The sequence below is a fragment of the Notamacropus eugenii genome, chromosome 1 (assembly GCF_028372415.1).
Source record: "Notamacropus eugenii isolate mMacEug1 chromosome 1, mMacEug1.pri_v2, whole genome shotgun sequence".
Classification (NCBI taxonomy): domain Eukaryota; kingdom Metazoa; phylum Chordata; class Mammalia; order Diprotodontia; family Macropodidae; genus Notamacropus; species Notamacropus eugenii.
In genome coordinates, this window is record NC_092872.1 from 596,796,507 (window position 1) to 596,819,326 (window position 22,820).

At 35.8% G+C, this 22,820-nt stretch overlaps 1 protein-coding gene across 12 annotated transcripts in view; it reads left to right on the plus strand.

Moving 5' to 3' along the window:
- The window catches only part of KIZ (kizuna centrosomal protein), a 247,314-nt gene that overhangs the window by 90,796 nt on the left and 133,698 nt on the right, over nt 1-22,820 (plus strand). For all 12 annotated transcript variants that reach the window (XM_072634586.1, XM_072634588.1, XM_072634594.1 and 9 more), the window contains 2 exons: nt 16,593-17,244; nt 17,873-18,179. In XM_072634586.1, coding sequence (XP_072490687.1) covers nt 16,593-17,244; nt 17,873-18,179 — 959 coding nt within the window. The remainder of the gene's footprint in view (nt 1-16,592; nt 17,245-17,872; nt 18,180-22,820) is intronic.

A 22,820-nucleotide genomic window follows, 5' to 3' on the forward strand; every position in this document is an offset into this window, starting at 1 on the left:
ATAGAGGACTTTCAAGCGTTCATGATGAAAAGACCAGAACTGAAGAGAAAATTTGACTTTCAAAAACAAGAATCAAGAGAAACAGGAAAGAGAAATTATAAAAGATTTTCTAAAGCTGAACTGTTTACATTCCTACATGGAAAGATAATATTTGTAACTCTTGAGACTTTTCTCAGTATTTGGGTAGGTGGAAAGATTATACACACACACACACACACACATACACATAGACAATACAGGTTGAGTTGAATCAGAAGAGATGATATCTATAAAAAAAATAAAAATCAAGGGGTGAGGGAGGAAAATAGTGGGAGGAGAAAGGGAGAAAAGGAATGGGGCAGGCTTTAACTCATAAAAGAGATAAGAAAAATCTTGTTCAATGGAGGAGAAAAGGGAGAAGGTGAGAGCGGAAAAGTGAAGCTTACTCTCTTCACATATGGCTTAAGGCGGGAAGAACATGCTCACTATATTTGGTATGAAAATCTGTCTTACAATACAGGAAAGTAGGGGAGAAGGTGACAGGTGGGGTGAGGGGGATGATAGAAGGGAGGGCAAATGGGAGAATGGAGTAACTGGAAGTAAACACTTTTGGGGAGGGACATGGTCTAATGAGAATAAAAAAATGTGGGGACAGGGTAGGATAGAGGGCAATATGGTTAGTATTACACAACATGACTATTATGGAAATCTTTTGCAAAATGACATATATATATAGCCTGTATTGAATTGCTTGCTTTCTCAGTGGGGATGGGGAGGGAGGAAGGGAGGGAGGGAGAGAAGTTGGAATTCAAAGTATTAGAAACAAATGTTGAGAATTATTATTGCATGTAACTGGGAAGTAAGAAACAGAGGTAATGGGGCATAGAAATTTATGTTGCCCTACAAGAAAAGAGAGAAGATTGGAATAAGGGAAGGGTAGGATGTGATAGAAGGGAGGGTGCGTTGAGGGAAGGGGTAATCAAAATGCAAGGTATTATGGAGTGGGGGAGGGGCGAGATGAGGAGAAAATTTGGAACTCAAAATTTTGTGGAAATGAATGTCGAAATCTGAAAATAAATAAATACCAAAAAAAAGAATAACTCCATTTGGTTCAATATTCGTAGTCTAAGTTTGTTTTTTCCTCTATTTTCTTTTCTTGGTCTAGGTATTAAAACCATATTTGTGTCACAGAATAAATTTAGTAGGATTCTTTATCTTTTTTTTTCAGATAGTTTATATAATATTGGAATTAATTGTTCTTTAAATCTTGGGTAGATTTCTCTTGTAAATCCATGTGGTCTTTTGGATTTTTTTTCAGGAACTCATTTATAACTTGTTCTTTTTTAAAGATAGCTATTTAAGTATTTTATTTCCCCTTATGTTAATCTGTGCCATTCAAATTTTTGTAACTGTTCGTCCATTTCACTTAGATTGTCACTTTTACTGGCAAATAATTGGGCACAATAACAGTTAATTTCTTTTGCAGTGTTGGCACATACACCATTTTCATTTTTGATGCTGGTATTTTCTTTGTTTTTTTTAGTTAATCAAATTAATCACTGTTCTATATATTTTAATGTTACTTTTCTTTCTTTCATTAAACCAGCTCCAAATTTTATTAGTTCAATGAGTTTTTCTTAAACATTCAGTTTTATTATTTTCTCCCTTGATTTTCAGGATTTTCATTTTGGTACTTAGTATGGGGTTTTCAATTTGTTTTTTCTCTGTTTTTTCCGCCTAGTTTCATGCCCAATTCGTTGATCTATTCTTTCTTTTATTGATGTCAACATTTTTGAGGTATAAAATTTACTCTAAGTAAAGCTTTGATTGCATCCTACAAATTTTGCTATGTTTTCTCATTACTGTCATAGATTATTTCTATGATTTTTTTCTTTAACTCACTTATTCTTTAGAATTAGATTATTTAGTTTACAAAGAATTTATAATTTGTGTTTCCAAGGCCTTTTATTGAATGTAGTTTTTATTGTATTGTGGTCTGAAAAGGATGCATTTAATATTTTTGCCTTTCTTCATTTGTTTGTGAGGTTTTTAATGCCCTACTATATGGTCAGTTTTTGTGAAGGTGCCATATACTGCAAGAAAACAGTATACTCCATTCTATTCCTATTGAATTTTCTCCAGAGGTCTGTCATATATCTTTTCTAAAATTCTATCCATCTCCTTAAATTCTCTCTTATTTTATGGTTGGATTTTTCTAGTTCTTGGGGGTAGGGGAACAGGTTAATTGAAGTTTCCAAATAGTATAATTTTATTGTCTACATCCTCTAACTCATTTAATTTTTTTTTTTTAAAGAATTGAGATGCTATGCCATTTGGTACATAGATGTTTAATGTTGATATTACATCATTGTGTATGGTACCTTTCAGTAAAATGTAATTTTGTCAATCTTCTCTTTTATTTAGCTCTGTTTTTGCTTTTGCTTTATGTAAAATCATGATTGCTACCCCTGCCATTTTTTAGTTCAGTTGAAGTATAATAGATTCTGCCTTTGTTATTCAGTCATTTTAGTCGTGAGACTATTTGTGATTCCATTTTGGATATTCTTGGTTTGCCATTTCTTTCTCCAACTCTTTTGGAATAATTGGCCATTTCCTTCTCCAACTCATTTGGAATGGTTTGCCATTTCCTTCTCCTACTCATTTATAGATGAGAAAACTGAGACAAACAGGGTTCTTCCTTATTTTAGATTTGCCACCCTATCCACTGTACCACCTAGCTGCCCAATAGATTCTTCTCCAGCCCCTTATTTTAACTCTGTGTATCTTTCTGTTTCAAGTGTATTTCTTGTAAACAATACCTTGTTGGATTCTGGTTTCTAATCCACTTTGCTGTCATCTACCATTTTATAGGTAAGTTCATCTCATTCACATTCACATTTATGATATCTGTGTAGTTTCTTCCATCCTGTTGTCTTCTATTTATCTTTCACTCCCTCTCTTTTTTGGCTCTTCCTGTCTCAAAAGTCTGTTTTGATTCTGTTAACTGCCTCCCTATTATCACCACCCTTCCCCTTCTCTTAGCCCCTCCTCCTCTTACTTCCTTGTTAGGTAGGATGGATTTTTATACCCAGCTGAATAGGGGTATGCGTGTGTGTGTGTGTGTGTGTGTGTGTGTGTGTGTGCATATAAATGTATATTTTCCCTTTCAACCAGTTTAGATGAGAATGAGTTTCAAGTTTTGCCCCTGCCCTGCCCTCATTTTCTCCTCCACTGTAAAAAGCCTTCCTTGTTCAATTATTTTTATGTGAATTTCTTATGATTTATCTTTCATGTTTACCTTTTATGTTTCTCTTGAGTCTTGTTTTTGAAAGTTAGATTTTCTGTTCCTCTCTAATCTTTACATTAGGAATGCCTGAAAGTCCTTTATTTCATTAAATGTCTGTTTTTCCCCTGATAGATTTATAGTAAAGATTTATAGGTTGTTCTTGGTTGTAACTCTTGTTCTTTTCACTTCCAGAATGTCATATTCCAAACCCTCCACTTCTTTATTGTAGTTGCTGCTAAATCTTGTGTGAGCTTTACTTTGGCTGTGTGGAATCTGAATAATTTCTTTCTGGCTGCTTTCAGAATTTTCTCTTTGACTTGAGAAGTCTGGAATTTGACTACAGTATTCCTAATAGTTTTCATTTTGAGTCTTTTTCAGGATTTTCTCAATTTCTATTTTGCTCCCTGATTTTAAGATGACAGAAGTTTTCTTTTATAATTTCTTGAAATATAATGGCGAGGTGCTCTTTTTTATTCATAGATTTCAGGTAGTCCAATAATTCTTAAATTCTCTCTCCTCATTCTCATTTCCTGTTAGTTGTTTTCTTATCAGACGGTCACATTATCTTCTATTCTTCTATTATCATCTATTCTTTCATTCTTTTGTCTTTGATTTATTGTTTCTTAATGTCTCATGAAGTCATTAGTTTCCATATGTCCAATTCTAATTTTTAAGTAATTATTTTCTTCAGTGTTGTTTTATGCCTTTTTTCTATCTTGCTAATTGTGTGCTTTTTTATGAGTTTTTTTCTTCAGTGAGATTTTGTGCCTTTCTTTATCACTTGGCATGTTTTTAAGGTGTTATTTTCTTAAGTATTTTTTAATACCTGTTTTACCAAGCTGTTAATTCTTTTCATAATTCCCTTGCATTGCTCTAACTTCTTTTTTCCAGTTCTTCCTCTACCACTGTTATCTGTTTTTTAAAATAATTTTTTTGCTCCTTTATTTTTTTAAAGCTCTTATAGGAATTTTTTTGGGGGGGAGCTTGTATTAATCTGTATTTTTCTCTTATGTCAGTGTCTTCTGAGTTTCTGTTGTGAGCTTCCCTGTCACCATAGTAGTCTTTTATGGCCAGATTATTTTTGTTGCTTGCTCATTTTTCCAGCCTTTTTATTGACTTTCAACTTTATGTAAGATTGGAACTCTGCTCACTTCTGGGGAGAGGGGAGGAATGGTCACTATCCCAAGTTTTAGACTTTCATATTGTTGTTTTCATAGCTAGTTCTGGGGATGTGTAAGTTTTTAGTGGGAAGGGCCCCTGCTCCCTTGTATTGACAATCACTAGTGTTACTATCTACCCTGGAACTATGACTATAACTAGGGCTCCAACTTTCTTTCTGTCTTTTTACTTTTGTTTGTAATATCTCTGTGTCTTAGTACATAGTCAGTTTTTGTAAAAGTTCCATGTGTCTGAGAAATATGTATATTCTTTTGCTGTCCCATTTAGATCACCATATCTTTTATCTCTAGTTTCTCCCGAAATTTGTTGTTACATTTTTGCCTTTTTGTTTATCTTTCTTTTAGATGTACTCAAAACAGAGAGGGATAATGAAGTCTTCTGTCAATATTGTGTTTCTATCTGTGTCTTCTCATGGCCCATATCATGTTCGCTTGGTGGATTTGGATACTGTGGCATCTGAAGCATATAAGATTATTACTCATGTTGGTTTGTTGTCTGTGGTTCCTTTTAGCATAGTGTAGTTTCCCTGTTTATTCCTTTTTGTTTTTTGAATGTTTGTTTTTGCTTTGTCAGGTATCATGATTGTAGTTCCTGCTTATATGGAGTTATGTATTGTAAATTTTTTTCCATCCCCCATTTTTTTTATTTTTGTTTTTTAGTGTCTTATCTTACTGCCTCTGTTCCTTGGTTCTCTTGCCAAGCACCAACAGTTGAGCTGCCATGCTCATGCTAACAGGATTGTTTTGGCATGATCAGTTTGGAGGTTTGCAGTTCTGATGCTATAGGTTGTTTGTCCTAGCATTGGTATTTTCAAAGCTTCGCAGTGCTGGTGCTATGGGTTGTCTGCCTAGTCACCAGCATTTTAGAGGGGAGGAAGGACAGGGCTCTGGGGTTTGTTTTGTTAAAAACTGATGTGTTAGGTCTTTGCTTCTGCTAGTACAACCTTGCAGCTGGTAGCATGGGAAGTGGAGGATGAGTTCTGAGTGAGCTCAGTTAATGAGTGTCAATTCATGTTTTTTTTGGTTTTATTTTTATTTTGGATTCTGGGTAACCTTGACCAAGGAGGCAACTGAAGTTGCTTTATCTTTGGCATATATTTTATGTTTTGGGGAAGTTTTGTGAGGTTGTGGATATCAAAGAAAATGTCTATTTCTTCCTCTTGTTGCTCTTGTGACCTGGTGTATGGGTAGAGATACTAGTGACTGCTGTGGAGATGTAAGACACACTAGCACACTGGAGGGCTGCTAACACAGGTTCTTGATCTGCTTTTCAGTTTCCAATGAGTTAATAAGCTTACTTTAATTAAATAGTGCAGAAAGATAAAAATATATATGTAGAGAGAAGTGAATATCCAGGAAAGAATCCAATAGACAGGGCTCCAGCTGTCTAACCAAAGTAAATGATTTACATCATCAAACCAAGGAGCACCTATATCTGGGTTCTCAAAGCCAGGGGGAACCCTTTAACAACAGCTACACAGAGTCTCATCTGGAACTCACAAGACACATTCTTCCAGTGAGTGAGCCCCAAAGCAAAATACCAACCTCCCAGAATATGTAACAAAGACACGGCCCTTGATTGGCTCAAAGTCAGAAGGCATTGAAACTCATGTGACTCAGCCCAGCTTTGACTTATCAGGATTCAAAGGAGATTAATCCTTCAGGTGTTTACAATTTAGCCTGAGCCTGGGAAACTGAACTCCAAAAAGAAAACAACAAAAATCCCATCTTGCTTGTGCTTATACCTGGAAATCCCTGAATAAGGTCATTTCTGTTGTCATTGTTTCAGTGGTTTTGATGTATGAAGAGGGAAGGCACCTTAGTGGAAAAGAGCCTTTTATTTATTGCTTTATCATAATTTACAAACAATAAATACAATTGGAACTTATATTTTCTATATCTTTTAGTCAGTTGCTAAATGGTAACTGTAACTTACAATGGAATGGAGATGACCCAGGATTCCCAAAAACTATTCTAGTGGAACATGAGCTTTGGCAGGTTCTACTATCCCAGAAATCCCATTAATATGCTAGGTTTGCTTTATGAGGACAATCCCAGTTTAGTATAGAGTGATTCATACCTGTAGGCTGACCATTGGGTTCTGGATTACTTTGACCATGACATCATATTCAGCAAATAAAAATACAAAGTGGCCCTCAGTCTTGTGATACACTTTTCTACTTCTTCAGTGCATGTAGTAGAAAAGGACAGAAGGTTCTAAGAATTATACAGTTTTTAATACCATCTGTAAACTTTGATTTTACTGCTGGCACATTGGTCTAGCAACCAATGAGTGGACTTACTGTTGGAAGAGCTGAATCACATCCGTCTTGACATTCTTGTTATAAATTTTTAGAAGAAAGAATGAAGTTGCAGTTTAATGGATGGATGGGCAATTTAATGGATGGATGGGCCATCGGTACACCTTGGAGAAAGGCAAGGAGGAATTCAGTAGAGTTGGTTTTAATGTATGCCCAGGGGCAAAAAGAAGCCAGATTTCATGGGATATTTACTCATCTCATATTGCAGTACTAATAATAAATATTTACAAAAAGACTATCATAAAAATAACTACTTATGTATCAGTATCACTTGTTGAGGATCAAGAAGTAGAGAAATTCTATATAAAGAATCTTATGTTTCCAGTTAAATCAACATACTCTGATACTCGCTGCTTTCAGTGAAAAGTAGGGGGGAAAAATGTGAATGTTAAGAAACATATGAGAGTAGCCATAGATTTGTAAACTACAAAGAAGCATCATATATCATGAGCACTTTCTTTCAGAAGAGTTGTTGTAGGCATAGACAGTAGTGACCACTAAATAACGATAAAAATGCAGAAGATTATATTTTGACAAGAAAAAATCTTGTTATTGATTTGGGAGATATTCATCAATTAGCTGTCTGTACGTAGTGAAACCACCAACTTGTTAGATAAAAGAGCTGATTAATTAACAAAGAAAATGGGAAATGAGTATTAGATACGGTGATACCTAGTATGCAAAATTACTATAAAAGTTCAACAACCATAAATCTATTTCCACAACAAGAAAACATAACTCAAAAAGTGAATTAGTCTGCAGCCATTTGATTTACTTGTCAAGAGAGGTGGTGTCCATCAAAGGCAACCCTGATTTAGAATTTTGAACTTGTATTAACATCCCAGTATCATCCCATAAAAACAGAGAGAAACAGTAGACGGTAAAAGCAGTTTAATAAACCTTGGCAAGAGATTCAACTCTGTTCAGTCAACCCAAAGGCATGAAAGGATGAAAACAGAACAATGAATAGAAAAAAATGGAAAATATCTGTGATTACAATAATAAATTATTTTAATAAAAATAAATATGGTATATTAATATATAAGTATAAAAATAAAACTATTTTCACTGTCACAAACAATAGAACTTCATTATACTTGAATCCTGTGAACACAATCCCCAGATATACCTATAGGGAAGGTAAAAATGACACTAAAGAGAACAAAAATGAGATAAGCAGCCAGATTAGACCAAGTACATATAGAAGTGATCCATGAGTTTTAGAGGTCAGTATGTAAGATGGCTAAAAGGGGACAATACCAAAGTGTGTTTGGGGTGGGGGAAGAAATCTCAGACTTCTTTAATTACCAAAAAAAGGTGACCAATGAAATATTAATAACTGTCAACCTGTATGACTTGTCTCTCACCTATGCATAAATGTTTACATGAATCATCTATATGTACACATCATGGGTACCCTCAGTGAGTTTATAATTAAGGGATAAGCATGTTTTTCACAAGTAACATTCAAATGATTGTCCTTATCTTTACTATTTCGTAGCTGGGATAAATAAAACTTAATTATGGCTTGCCATGATCTGATATTAGAAGTAATAAGAATAATAGGATTGAGTATGGGTAACTAGAGAGGCTTCCTGGATATCAAAAAGGGTTGATTGTAGGTAATATTATTACATGACAGGTGCTAACGTACTGAGATTATCTTACAGTGCATATACGTATAAGTTTACAAAAGACTGTTAAATCCTAATTTACTTTAGATAATATTAATTTATATATATATATATATATTCATTAGTTAATGTAAAGATGTTGTTGCTTAGTTCAGTCATGTCCAACTCTGTGGACCATACATAGCATGCTAATGCTGTCAATGGAGTTTTCTTGGCAAAGATACTGGACTGATTTGCCATTTCCTTCTCCAGTCCATTTTTACAGATAAAGAAACTGGGGCATATAGTGTTAAATGACTTGCAAAGGATTACAGCTATTAAATGTCTGAGGCCATATTTGAACTGAGGAAGATGTGTCTTCCTGACTCCAGGCCTTGTGCTCTGTCCACTGTAACCACATAGCTATACTACATTAAACTGGAAGAAGCAGCAAGTAAAAGACTTGGCAGAGTTGATTTTACTCTCTATGCAAAGGCAACTAGAAATATAGCGTAGTGTAGCAATATCATATTGCAATTCTGATGAAAACAATCATAACTTATGTACTAAACATGTATATATACCAAACTATAATGAGTGTGAAAAGAGAGTAATTCTGTGAAGAACCAGTATAAATCCAACTTGATCATAGTAAATCATTTTATGGACATTTTATTACAATCTTCTTGTCAGGAGTCCCTTTGGGGAATGCTGAATCAAGTGCCTTAACTGTTCCTAGGCCTGGTCTCTAGAGGTTTGATTTATAGGGTGAAGCTACAGAGTGGGAAAAAAAATGGCCCAGCATCCTCATAGTCCTAGGGAGTACCAAGCTCAGTCATTTAGCTCCTCCTAAGCATGTTCTCTGGAACGAGCAATATTATTAAAGGAGTTTGGTAGCCTGTTTTCTTTCTCAATTATTGATAATAATTTGTGTAGTCTAAGTACTAACTGTTCCTATAAGTTTGGTAGAATTCACCTGTAAATCACATCAGGGCAAGAGTTTTTTGTTTTGTTTTGTTTTTGTTTTTCTCTTTAGTTTCTGTTTAACTGGTTCAGTTTATTATTGTTATTATTATTATTTCATCTTCTGTTAATTTTTGTAGTGATTCCTTTCAAATGATCAATTTTGTGGTTAAATAATTATGGATAGTAGATTCTGATAATTCTCTTTTTCTTGGTTAACTTTTTCACTTTTTTATTTTAATGATTTGATTTTTTCTCCCTCTTTTTAATTAGGTTAGTTGAGAGTTTGTTTGGATTTGTCTTTTCAATAGTCTAGTTTTTAGTTTGTTTAATAATTTTGTGGTCATTTTTGTTTCCAGTTTATCTAATTCTTTTTAAATTTTCATAATGTCCTGTTTTATAATTATTTTGGATTTATTTTTTTTTTTAGTTTCCAAAATTTCATATTAAGTTCATCAAGCTTCTCTTTTCCCATTTTGTTCATGTATATTTTCAGAGTTATAATTTTTCCTCTGAGAACTGCACAATTGGGTACATTCACTGGAGCTATTGGAATGAGGCCTCCCTGAGTTCAAAGAATTTTAAAATGAGGCTTTTCCCTACTCACCTGTGTTCTTTCATTTTGTGGTACATATCTCTCCAAGTGAGTGATTTAGTGGTATTTCACATGTACTCTCTAGAGGGGAAAAGGAAACTCATACAGAAAACTTTCATGTACCAAAGAGATTACTTAAAGGATGTTCTTTGTAGCTGGCTGGAGTGGGATACTGCTCGACTCCAAATCTGTATCCATTGAGGCAATGGTAAGGCTATTCCTCAAGTGGGGGAGGGGGCAGCTCTAAAGATCATTTCCCACTTTGTCTTATTTGTCTAGGAAAAGTACCACCTCTACAGGTGCAATATATGCCTCCTGCTCCTTTGATGTTATTACCATTTGGGAGCAGGAAAGTTCAAATTGGTGACTGGTGGGGAACAAAGTATTCTCTGCTACTTTTGTTGAGCAAGTCCCTTAACCTCTGTTTGTGTAGGAGGTAGTCAGGTGGGTCAGTAGATAGAGCACTGCCTCTGGAATCAGGAAAACCTGAATTCAAATGTGGCCTTAGATACTTATTAGCTGTATGACCCTCAGCAAGACACTTAAACCTTGTTTATCTTAGTTCCTTACCTATAAAATGAACTGAAGAATGAAATGGCAAATGATTCCAATTATCTTTTTCAAGGAAACTACAAAAGGGGTCACATGACTAAAATGACTCATCTACAGGTGCCATGAGGCTTATTGGATGCAGATGGATAATTTACTTTGGGTTTATTATTGGGAAAAGAAGGGAAGACTTCTTGACTGGTTATAGGGGTGAAAACAAGAAATGAGAGTCAATTAACACAGAATATATGACAATTTTCTGGTAAGTGCCTGGAGAATGACCTTGAATTATTCTCTGAAGTCCATCTGGGATTCTGCATATAAAATGTTTTCACAGATTTCAAAGGGGAATAAACTTCCCATACATAAGCTCCTAACAAAGGGATGAAGACTTTATTTATTAATTTAGCCATTTATTTGTATTGGTTGATTGGTTGTTCTTCATTCTTAAAGAGGACCAAAATGATATCACTATGCTAGAGTCAAGTTTCAGTATGTCAGACTATGGCTGATCAGACCACTATGAGCTTGGAATGCTCTACCACAGGTCAGGCACAAATAGTACCTGTGAACATTTGGGATGGATACTCTGAATTTGTGCATCCTGCATTTCCTTTGAGCTGTTTCAATTCTGCTTTGCTCATGTAGTGCAGCACCCATTCTGATGTGGGCATGCCATGCTGAACAGCCCTGTGCTAGTGTCCCTCATGTTGTGCAATCAATTCCATAGTTATTAAGAGAGAACAAGAGAGTGTCCTTGTACTCTTTTCTGACCCCCATTGTAATGGTAGTGTAAATAGGAAGATCTTTCCCATTCATTAATAGGCCTATTTGACCTGCTTAGATAACATGGGAGCCTAAGTCACATGTGGTGGGAGGAGCTTGCTGAACCAGAAGGAAAGGGAAGGGTGGCACAGAGTTGGGAGGAAGTTGATCAGTTTAGTCAGAGCTGGGAAGGACACAGGCAGGCTGGATGCAGCTTATGCTCCTGAGTGTTTGTTTGTTTGTGAGAATTTCCCATCAGGGGCAGGGAGGCTTGGGGATGGCTTTGCCCCCCGTGGTGATTATTTGTATTGACTTTTTTTGCTTTCTGGTTCTGGGATTTGGCTTTCTGGTGCCTAAATAAATGTTTTTCTTCTGCCTTTTATATGGAGAGTCTGTTGTACTTTGTGATTGAGAACTCTGCTGGCATTTTCCTGGCATGGCGCTGGTATACTGTCCAGGATTCATAAGCATATGATGAGGTCAGCAGGCTCTGTAGATCTTCAGTTTGGTAGTCAGTCTAATACATCTTCTCTCCCCTACTTTCCTTTGGAGCCTCCCAAACACACTGAACTAGCTCTGGCAGTGTATGCGTCAACCTCATGATCAATGTGTACATCCCTGGAAAGTACACTACCACTAGTACTTATCTACAGCATTCAAAACTTATCCATTTGCCATAACGGATGGCTCTACATATGGATAGTGTGAGGGTGACAGATGGAGCACCTATGTTTTGCTGTTAATTTTTAGGCCAAAATTAGTACAAGCAGCAGAGAATTGATCCATACTTCGGTACATCTCAGCTTCAGAGGCTGCATTGAGTGCACGGTCACATGCCAACAGAAAATCATGCCTTGGTCTTGGCTTGTAGCCTTTTCAAGTTGAAGAATTTACCATCAGTATGGTAACTGACCTTGATGCCATGTTTATCCTAATTGAAAGCATTTGACAATATGGCTAAAAACATGCTAAAAAGAATGGGAGCAAACATAGCTTTGTTTCTCTCCATTGATGACTGGGAAAGCATGAGAGCATTGTCCATTATCTAGAACCTGGGCAAGTTTGCTGTCATGAAATTGTCGTACCATATTGATAAACTCTGGGCAACCAAATTTGACATAATTTTCCGTAAGTCCTCACAACTAACAGAATCAAAGGCAGATCCACAAACGTGTACAGAAACATGTACAGACCTCTATTCTGTTACTGGCATTTCTCCTGGAGTTGTTGGGTGGCAAACACTGTATCTGCTGTTCCTTGGCGCTTTCTGAGCCACACTGGCTGTCAGGTATATGAGCTTTGCCAGCAGTGACTAAGAGAGAGGACCCTCCTGTGATTGTTACAGTACATTTCCTTTACCTTTATAGAGATGAACAATGGAGGCATTCTTTAACTCCTGAGGGATAATCTCCTCTTGCCTAACTTCCTCCTTATTTGTGTACATATATTTTCAATAGCAAGCAATATTAGTTTATTTTCATTTCTCAAAGTGATAAATGATAGCACCTACACTTATAAGAATCTAAAAAGCAAAACTATATCCTTACATACATAATAAGAAAGGGCAGAGAACCAGAGAAAAGACATTAGGATAAGCATTGCACAAGTTAAAGTTTTGTGGATATTCCTCAAATGTTTTAGCTGCTTCTCAGAAAATATAACGTGATTTTATCATTATTTTCTTTCACAGTTTGCACAGTTCCTTTAATTATAATGATACAGTAAACATTTATTAAGCAGTTACTGTATGCTAAGCATTATGCCAAACACTGGGGATACAGATAAGAAAAACAAACTCCCTGCTCTTAAGGAGTTTATAGTTTAAAGAAGCGGGAAGAGAATATACAAAAACAAAAAAAGCTGAAAGGGGAGGAGAAAAGCCAGAGGGTACCTAGTGAGGGGGCATGATGAAGAGATGAGGGAATTTAAGCCAAGCAGAGCAGCAGGTGACAAATGAAATGTCTGGGATTTTGAACCTTCAATAAAGGGAGGATATAGGAGAAGGTATTGTTTGGGGCGGGGGGAGGTGGTTGTTGTTGTTGGTTTGGTTTGGTTTGGTTTTTTTGGCTCTACCCTCTAGCCCTCCAGTCATAGAGGCAGAAGCCACCAAAGGTACTGATAAGGTAGTGTAGCTGGAGCAATCTATATTATGATAAATTTCCTGGTGATAAGTTTATCCTTAGTGGGATGTGATGAAGATAATGATGGAGTTGAAACCAAGTAGAGGAGCTGGTGACAAATTACTCCATTTCTCTCTGAAACTAGGACTTGTCTTTTTAGAATCATATTTCTCAAGTAATACTGTTTGATTATGAATTATAAGAATATTATGGTTTTCTAAGATTGAAAGTTGAGCACTACCCAGTGGAAAATAGTGTGGGCTATAGAGGACATGAGTAGGCTATCACATTGCAAGCAACAACTTACATAGAAGTAGCATATTTCCTTCAAAGAAATGTGTAATTGAAAGAAGACAATGAAGTGGTAATGTGGTGAGAATGAGGAATAAGTGACAGACATACAACATGCTTCATTTTTATATTTTTGATATTTCGAAAGCATGAACAAAGCCTTAAGTTGGATAGACCTCCCATGGGGAAATTATGTACATGAGGCTTACAGAATGGTCAGATATGAATGGACCATAATCTGCCATGTTGGAGGGAACACTTACATCAGAGTTATTTTAGAACCATTTGTATATTGAATAGTTCCTCTAAAGGTTTTTGTGAAGATTAAAATAATATATACAAAAATCTATGTAAGCCTTAGAGGACTTTATAAATGTCGCTAGTATTATGTTTTTTTCAGGTTGAAATATAAGATTAAAGATTACTTTAGAACAGACATTCTTAACCTGGGGGCCATGAACTTGTATTTTTAAGATATTATGATATCCATATTTCTACATATTTGGTTTTCTTTGTAATCCTATGTATTTTAAATCTTTGAAAAATGATTCTGAAATGGGTTTAGAAACAGACTGCTAAAGGGAAAATGCAATGTAGTCATCTTATTTTTAAACATATGTTAAAAAATACGAAAACTTTTTTGAAAGGAAGATTTTAAAAAATAATATTAGAACTTTTGATGTAGAATATTTATTTGTAGTTCATAGCTTTTGAAAGTGAAACAAAAGAAGTTTAACTACCCAGGGAAATCAAAAATTTGATCTTCCTTCTCTTCAGTAGTATGAATCCAAACTCTGTATGATGGGTTATGACTGAGAATGATTATCCTAAGCAGTGTTTTAGTAAGTGAAATATGCCTGCTACCTTTCAGTGACCTTCTTTGGAAAGGACTAGGGAGAGCCAAAGCATGTGGGAGCTCAGGAGATATTTCCTACCACATGACTCTCTAATCTCTGATGTGATCAAAATCACACCAAAATCTTCATTGTCATTTGTAGCCTGATGCTGATCAAACAAAGTCATGTAAATCCTACTGCATCACCAGTAAATGCAAATAGCTGCTAAAATATTGCTATAAGAAACCAGTGACTTAGGTAAAAAGAACTAGTTTGATTTTTATTTTAAGTGGGAGAAGTATAGGTATGCTTTAATCAATAGATAGAATGAAAGTAAAATTGGATTTTGGAGCCAGAAGATGTGGTTTTAGGTCCCAGGTCTCCTTTTTAGTACTACTTTTACCTTATATAAATTGTTTAATTTCTTGTGGTGTCATCTTCCTTATCTATAAAGTGGACAGAGAATGAGATGTGGGAGAAGGGAGGTTGGTTGAGTAGATCCCTATACCCTCTTCTAAATCCAAATCTTATAATTCTATGAAAAGTTTGAGAATTAATTTCTACCTTGGTCTGCTCAATATTGAATGAACCAGGCAGCTCAGTGGTGTAGTGGATAGAGCACCAGTGCAGGAGTCAGGAGGACTTGAGTTCAAATCTCACCTCAGACACTTGACACTCGCTAGCTGGTAACCTTGGGCAAGTCACTTAACCCCAAATGCCTCACCCTGGGTCATCTCCAGTCATCCTGATGAATATCTGGTCATTAGATTCAGATGGCTCTGGAGGAGAAGTGAGGCTGGTGACCTGCACAGCCCTCCCTCACTCAAAACAAAGTCAAGTGCAAGTCATGCCATGATTTTTCTGATGGCATGGTCTTCTTCGGCAGCGAAGGATGAGCACACATTGAATGAACCACTTAAGACTTTTGTCCTCCTAGTTCTCTTCGGTACTGTGCCCTTTGGAACCATTTTGTATGAAAAGTTTATATTTAACAAACTGACTAGCATGACTTCATAATTTGAAGCAGCATACTCATGTTAAAATCCCTCAATAATGATTGGATAAGGTCTTAATTTATTAATAGAAGGGATTTTCCTTGTATCGGTTCTGTAACTGAATTTTTGTTAGTACCTTTTAATTAACTTTGCAGCTTCTGCATTGGATTTTTTTATTCATATTATAAAATTATTTATTTTAGTTTTAACTATGAAGATAAATTTTAGAAAGAAATAACCTGGAGTAAATGGAGTCCTAATTTTGGTATTTTTGCTGACACGTGTGTGACTTTGTTTTCAATTTCTCCATCTGTAAATAAGAATAACTATATCATTCACTTCTAACTTGATTATACTATTAAAGTAAATAAGATATGTATGAAACTTCTTTAATATTTTGAAATAAAAGTTCTACAGAAAACTCTAGGCATTGTTGCTATTTCCAGGTCTACCTCTGACTCACTGTAAGAGCCTGATCAAGTAATTCAATTTTTTTAAATAGAAAAAAAATATTTCATTGGAATTTTTTGTGAATTAGTTGGTTTGTAAATTACTTTAAAGTGCTCAGGCAAAAAGGTATAAATATTTGCAATTTAAATAGGAGTCATGTTTGTTATAAACTATAGATCTATAGTTTTAAACAAGTTCTCCAAACATGCATGTTAAATTTTATAACACAAGGTGTTCTGAAGGTCTTAGTACATTTTAAAGCTTTACTCATAACTATTATTGTTGTTGTTATTATGAAATTGATAATAGCTATTCTTTAAACTATTAAAGCTTAAAACGGCATTAAGACTTTGCAGACATCCTATATTACATGTATGTGCTTTAAAACACCACTTTGGGTTACTGTTTTAATCTGCTTTTGAAAATGTAGATTTCATGGTTTTTAGCCAATCTTTTTATTTTCTGCAACTGATTTCCTTAGACTTTTATAGAACGTTTTCCTTTTTCACTATGAGTTTTTTTAGAAGCAACATGTTTTTTAAATGTGACATATACTAATTTAAATATTCCTATAGTATAACTTGACATTGCTTTCTGAAAACAACACAATGATTTTATATAAGATGTGTTTAACTTTAAACTTCTTTTTAGGTGCTGCAAGTTGTGAAGCCATCAGGAATTAACACAGGGACAGCTATGTCAAGAGGATTGTATCATCCAGCAACAATCTTTATGGGCCGCCAAATGTCAGCCATCTCAAGCACTGGAGATTTCAGTACACAGTGGAAATCTTCCCAGCCCACAAAGAGCTTTTCAATTTCTGACCCACATTCATGCCAACAGACAGCAGAGAGAAGTAATGTGACAGACAGCTGTGGAGTACAAATGAATAGTGATACACAGTGCTTAAATAAGTCTGACAAAATAGACGGAAAGACATCTCTCCAGATTGGTGAGAAAATGCCAGTCACATCCACAGCATTGTCTGAGGTTGAACAAACTCATTGCTTAGAGATAGTAAGCAACACAAATAATGGCAAGAGTCATTTGCCCGAAAGCAAAAAGTCTGCAAAACTCAATTCTCTGTTACAGGAAAGATTAAGTCCAGAGAACAGAACCGCTGATTTAAAAGGTGACAGTTCTCACAGATCAGAGGGATCAGAAGCAGTAGTGACACAGGGATATATTGAAAGAAAGAAAGAAAGAACTGAACAGCCAGTTCCATTGGTACCTGTCCCTGAATATTGTGCCTCTGAAAATACACATTCAGAAGAAAATCATTGTGCTTGGGCAACTCTTTCAGGTTAGAATTTTATGCACATGCGTGTGTGTGTGTGTGTGTGTGTGCTTGTTTGTGTGTGCATATGCGCATATCTTTTTTCTGGTTATAGTAAGAGCTGAATAAGCTTTATAATTGTATTTCTGTCATCAAGGAAAGAGGAAAGAAGCAGATAATTTGATGCAGTTGATATAATGCTGGTCTTGGACTCAGATAGGTCTGGGTTTAGAGATCTCCAGCAATTAGCTGTATGACCTTGGGAGAGTCACTTCACTTCTTCTACCTTCGGTTTCCTTGCCTTCAGAGTTACCCACAGGATTTGAGAGGAGTTGTGAGGATCAAAGAAGATCATGTGTGTAGAGCACTTTGCAAGCCTGTATTCATTTCAGCTATTGCTATTATACCTCTTCAGTTCTGTTGATTTTTAATGTGTGTATTTCAGTAAAAATGTTCATTGTCCCATTTTAAAGTTGCCCCACTGTGAGGTTCTAAAATACATATAAAAACTAATATGTACTGTGTGCAGGAAATGGAGTTCTAAACAGTGGGATAAATTTTTATTACTTATACTTAACTCTACTGTATGAGATAGAAAATCTTAACTTCCTTGAAATTGGTGAAAAATACCCTCCTCATTCATTGTCTCTTATAGATCATCATCAAGACCTAAAAAATCAGAGGCCCACCAAACACATGCAAGAGCATGAAGAGGAAAGTTTAAGCAGTAGCAGTGACCTTACTGTTTCTGTGAGTGAAGATGATCCAATTATCAGTACTACAGAACTACACCCAAATCTGTGTCACAGGGTTGACGAAGGAGATGGAATAGAGGCCTTAAAACTAATCTGTGCTGAGCAAGAGAGAGATGCCCTATCTGCTGAAAAAAATAATTGTATTTTGCAAACTATAAGCTCTCATGCCTTGGAAAAGGAATCCTCAGCTAATTCACCAACAAGAGAGTAAGCCATTCAGTTTTTTCCTGTTCTGTTTTTAATTGTAGATATTTTTTGGAGACCATTCCACTGGGAATGTATTATTGAACAACAGCCATGAATATGTAAGTTCTTTGGTCCTAATAAGTAGTCTTTTCTCCAAAGACAATTTCTTTTTTATGAAATAGGTTTAAGAAATATGAATATTGTGAAAATATAGTGGTTGACAGTTGATAGCCTTTATGTCTAAATAATGCCTAGTGAATTCACAAGCCTTCCTTTTTGCCCTTATTTTGGAAAATAAGAATCTATTTTGCAATTATGATGAAGTAGACCAGGTTTTTCAGACAGCTAACTTTTCTGGAAACCCAGCTGAATTAACTAAAAGCCTTCTACACAACAAATTTGCATGATGGTTTATTCTTTTTTTTGGTGCTCTTTCTATAGCTGTGATATCAGTGTATTTGTCTGTAGACGTACCAGATATCTGTGTTTACCCATGCAAGTTGTCCATTTTGGAGTGTGAATTCCAAAGGATAGATAAGTAATTCACATTATATAGTAACTACTATGTACACTTGTGCATTTAAGTTCAAATTGATGAGATCATACCTGAAATATTTTATAATGATAACAATAGATAGGAAAAGCCAATATTTTAAGTTGAATAGAATGTTTACTCAGAAAACTGAATAAATTCTGAAGTATAATCCTACCACCTTTAGAGCTGAAAGGAAGAATAGCTTAGAAATAATCTAGTTCCAACTTCATACGTCACTGATAAGGAAACGAAGCCCCAGAAGGATGAAGTGGTCATTTTAACTAATTAATGATAGAGATCAGATTAGAAACCAGCCTTCCTGATTCATAATGAAGTCCTTTTGCACTTGATCATCTTGTCTTTCCCCAAGAACTAATATTAGTAATAACGTCACTTAATGTTTTTGATTAGCTTATACATTAGCATATTTACCATCATTATTCAGGTCATACTGGAGTATTGATGGGATTAATGTTGGTTTAGGAAGGAGGAAGTGGGTAAAGACTCTTTACCATACAGCTTCTTCTATAAAGGGGAAACTAGCCAGAGCATAGAAGCTTCATAATTGCCTGTGCCTGTGGCTTCCAAAGCAGCATCCAGTGTTATGCAAAACTGTGAGTTAATAACTACTAGAGAGAGTAAATGCCCCATTATTGGAGATCTTTAATCAGAGTCTATTTTGCTATATAAGTATATTTTAGGAGGAATTCCTCTTTAAAATACAGGTTGAATAAGACAACTCTTAGTTTCCTTTCAACATTGAGGTTCTATGATGTTATTATTGTCTCTTCCAGTATATTAATTGCCCATGGGGACAAAGTTTAATCTTGGAGTACAATATTCCTTTAGGCAAGCAATCCAAAAAATACTGAGTGCCTCAAAAAGCAGGAGGTATCTGAAGTACATATGGAGGCTTTATATTTCTTTCCTCTTTCTTCTTTGATTTCATTCAGTACTGCAAGATCAACTTTCTCTTTAATAAAGGTGACTCAAATCTATTTTTTTAGTCATAAGTTTTCATTTGAGTTCTGATCTCCTATTTTCAGTTTCAGAATTAGTCAACTAGGGATGTACTTTTGCCACCTCAAACTCAATGTTTTACACTCCTGACATTCCTCCAGATGACTTAAACTATATAATCAACATAAATTATGTATTATAATATCACCATTAATAAGTAGTATTCCACTGACACACTTATTATTAGAAATTTAATTATTGGGGTATAATAAAGTGAGAATTTATATTTGTAATATGGAAGAAAAAGATTATATATGAAAATAAACTTAAATAGTAATGGAAAATAATTATAACTATGCAAATAAGCCTCATAAAAGAAGAATAGGGGGAGGAGTGGCAAGGGATGAACACTAGAGAGAAAAATAAAGCAAAGAATGTTGGGGCAGGTTTGGGGGAAGAGAATCTTGAGGAAGAAAACCAATGTAGATGGCAAATATATTTCCCTGACCTTGGATACTTAAAAGTCCCTTGCCCTTATGCTTTCTGGACAAGGGGGAGAGTAAACTATCTCTTCCCCACTTTCCCATCTACTTTCACACTTCCCTCAAAACCCCACTTATGTTTATTTGAAGTTGTTGTTGATTCTTTCAGTCATGTCCAACTCTTTGTGACCCCATGGACCATAGCACACCAGGTCCTTCTGTCCTCCACTATCTCTCAAAATCCATACAAGTTCATGTTTGTTGTTTCTGGGATGTATCTATTCATCTTATCTTCTGCCATCCCCTTTTTCTTTTGCCTTCAATCTTTTCCAACATCAGGGTCTTTTCCATTGAGTCCTATCTTCTCATTATGTAGCCAAAGTATCTAAGCTTCAGCTTCAGTATTTGACTTTCCAGTGAATAGCCTGAATTAATTTCTTTGGGTATTGACTGATTTTATCTCCTTGTTTTTTTTTTTGTTTTTGTTTTTGTTTTTTGTTTTTTTTTTTCAATTTTTTTTTTATTTTTTTATTTTTTTATTATTTTTTTATTTTTTTAATGTTTAACAATCACTGCCATACAATTGTGATTTTATCCCTCCCCACCCACCCCCGCTACCTCCCTCCCTCCCCACGACTGCATACAATTCTGTATAGATTCTACATATACTTTCCTATTGAGTATATTTTCACTATAGTCATGCTATGTAGTCAGACTAAGATAAATGAGAGAATCCGTATAACAAATCATAACATGATACACAAACAGATACACATACACAAACATGATCTGCTACATTATGTGAGTGACTTCCTTGTTGTCCAAAGGACTCTCATAAGTCTTCTCCAGCGCCCAATTTGAAAGTATCGATTCTGTGGCACTCAGCTTTCCTTATAGGCCAACTCTCACAGCCCTACATTACTACTGAAAACCATACCTTTGACTGTACAGACCTTGTTGGCAAGATGATGTCTCTTCTTTTTAGTATGCTGTCCATATTTGCTATAGCTTTCCTTGCAAGGAGCAAGCATTTTTTAATTTTATGGTTATCATTGTCTTCTGCAGTGATCTTTGAGCCCAAGAATATAAAATCTGACACTGCTTCCATTTCTTCTCTCTCTTTTCACCAGGAAATGATAAGACCACTTGCCAGGGTCTTAGTCTTCTTTTTTTGTTAAGCTTCAAGCCAGCTTTTACACTGTCCTCTTTCACCCTTATCAAGAGGCTTCTTAATTCTTCACTTTCTGCCATCAGAGTGGTATTGTCAGTGTTTCTGAGATTGGTGATATTTCTCCTAGAAACTTTACTTCCAGCTTTTGATTTGTCCAGCCTGGCATTTTGCATGATGTACTCTGCACATAAGTCAGATAAATAAGGTGCTATAGAACCTTTTTGTTCTCTTTTTCCAGTCTTAAACCAGTCAGTTGTTCCGTGTTTGGTTCTGACTGTTGCTTCTTGACTTGCATTGTGTAAAATGCTTTTTTGTAAATGTTATCTCATTTGATTCTCACAATGCCCCTGGGAGGCAGTTGTCATTATTATCGTCATTTTGAGGAAACTGAGGCAAAAAGGTTAAGTGACTTGCCTAAGGTCAAACAGCTAGTTAGTGTCTGAGGCTAGATTTGATTTTGTGTCTTTCTGTCTCTAGGAGCTGTCTCAGTATATAAACAGCACAAACAACAGGACAAATCCTGATGACCTTAGAAGGAAGACTAACTTTGGGAAAAGCTTCTTGCTAAAAGGGGGATTTTAGCTGAAATCTGAAGGAAGTTAGAGAAGCCAGGAAATGGAATGAAGCAAGAGAATTCTAGGCATGAAGGACAGTCAGTGAAAATGCTCAGACTCAGGAGGAGGAGTATCGTGTGTGTAGCTGCAGAGAGGCCAGTGGTATGAAAAGAAGAGTAAAGGTGTAAGAAGGTGTATTATGAAGGGCTTTGAATATCACACAGAGGACTTTAAATTTGATCTTGGAGGTAATAGAGAGCCACTGAAGTTTATTGAGTAGTATGGTGGGTCAGACTTATAGTTTTGGGAAGATCAGTTTGACAGCTGAGTAGAAGACAGGCTACAGCAGGCAAAGACTGAAGTTACAGAAACCAAACAGCAGACTATTGCCATAGTCTAGCCATGAGGGGATGAGGGCCTGCATTAGAGTGGTGGCACTGTCAGAAGAGAGATAACAGAGATGTTTCAAAGATAAAATTGGCAGGACTTGGCAACTTGGGTGTGCTTTGTTGTAGTGTGGACTGAGTTATAGCAGTGGAGAGGGAATTGAGTTGGATGTTGAGCTTTGAAGGTCTAGGTAAGCCACTGAGCCAGCTGGCTACACTGCTGCCTCGTCCCCATATGACTTTGTGTACTATGCCATAAAAACCTTTACACCCTGGAAGCTCAGTCCATCAGGTCTCACAATCAAAGTACCCAGAGCTCCTATGCCTTTCCTTCTGATTGGCTGATTCTTGCCTGAGCTTTCATTTTAAAGTGGGGAGGCCCAGATCAGCCATGTCTTCATTCCTCTCCAATCTGTACTGCTAAATTTCTTTACCATGCCCCCATACCTTTTCTTAAATGAGCCTAATCATTGTTGTTAAATCTGAACGTCAAATTTAGTATGTCTAATAGTAAACTTAACATCTCATCCATTTGACTCTTTTCTCTTTTTCACTTTTTTATATAAAATCAGTT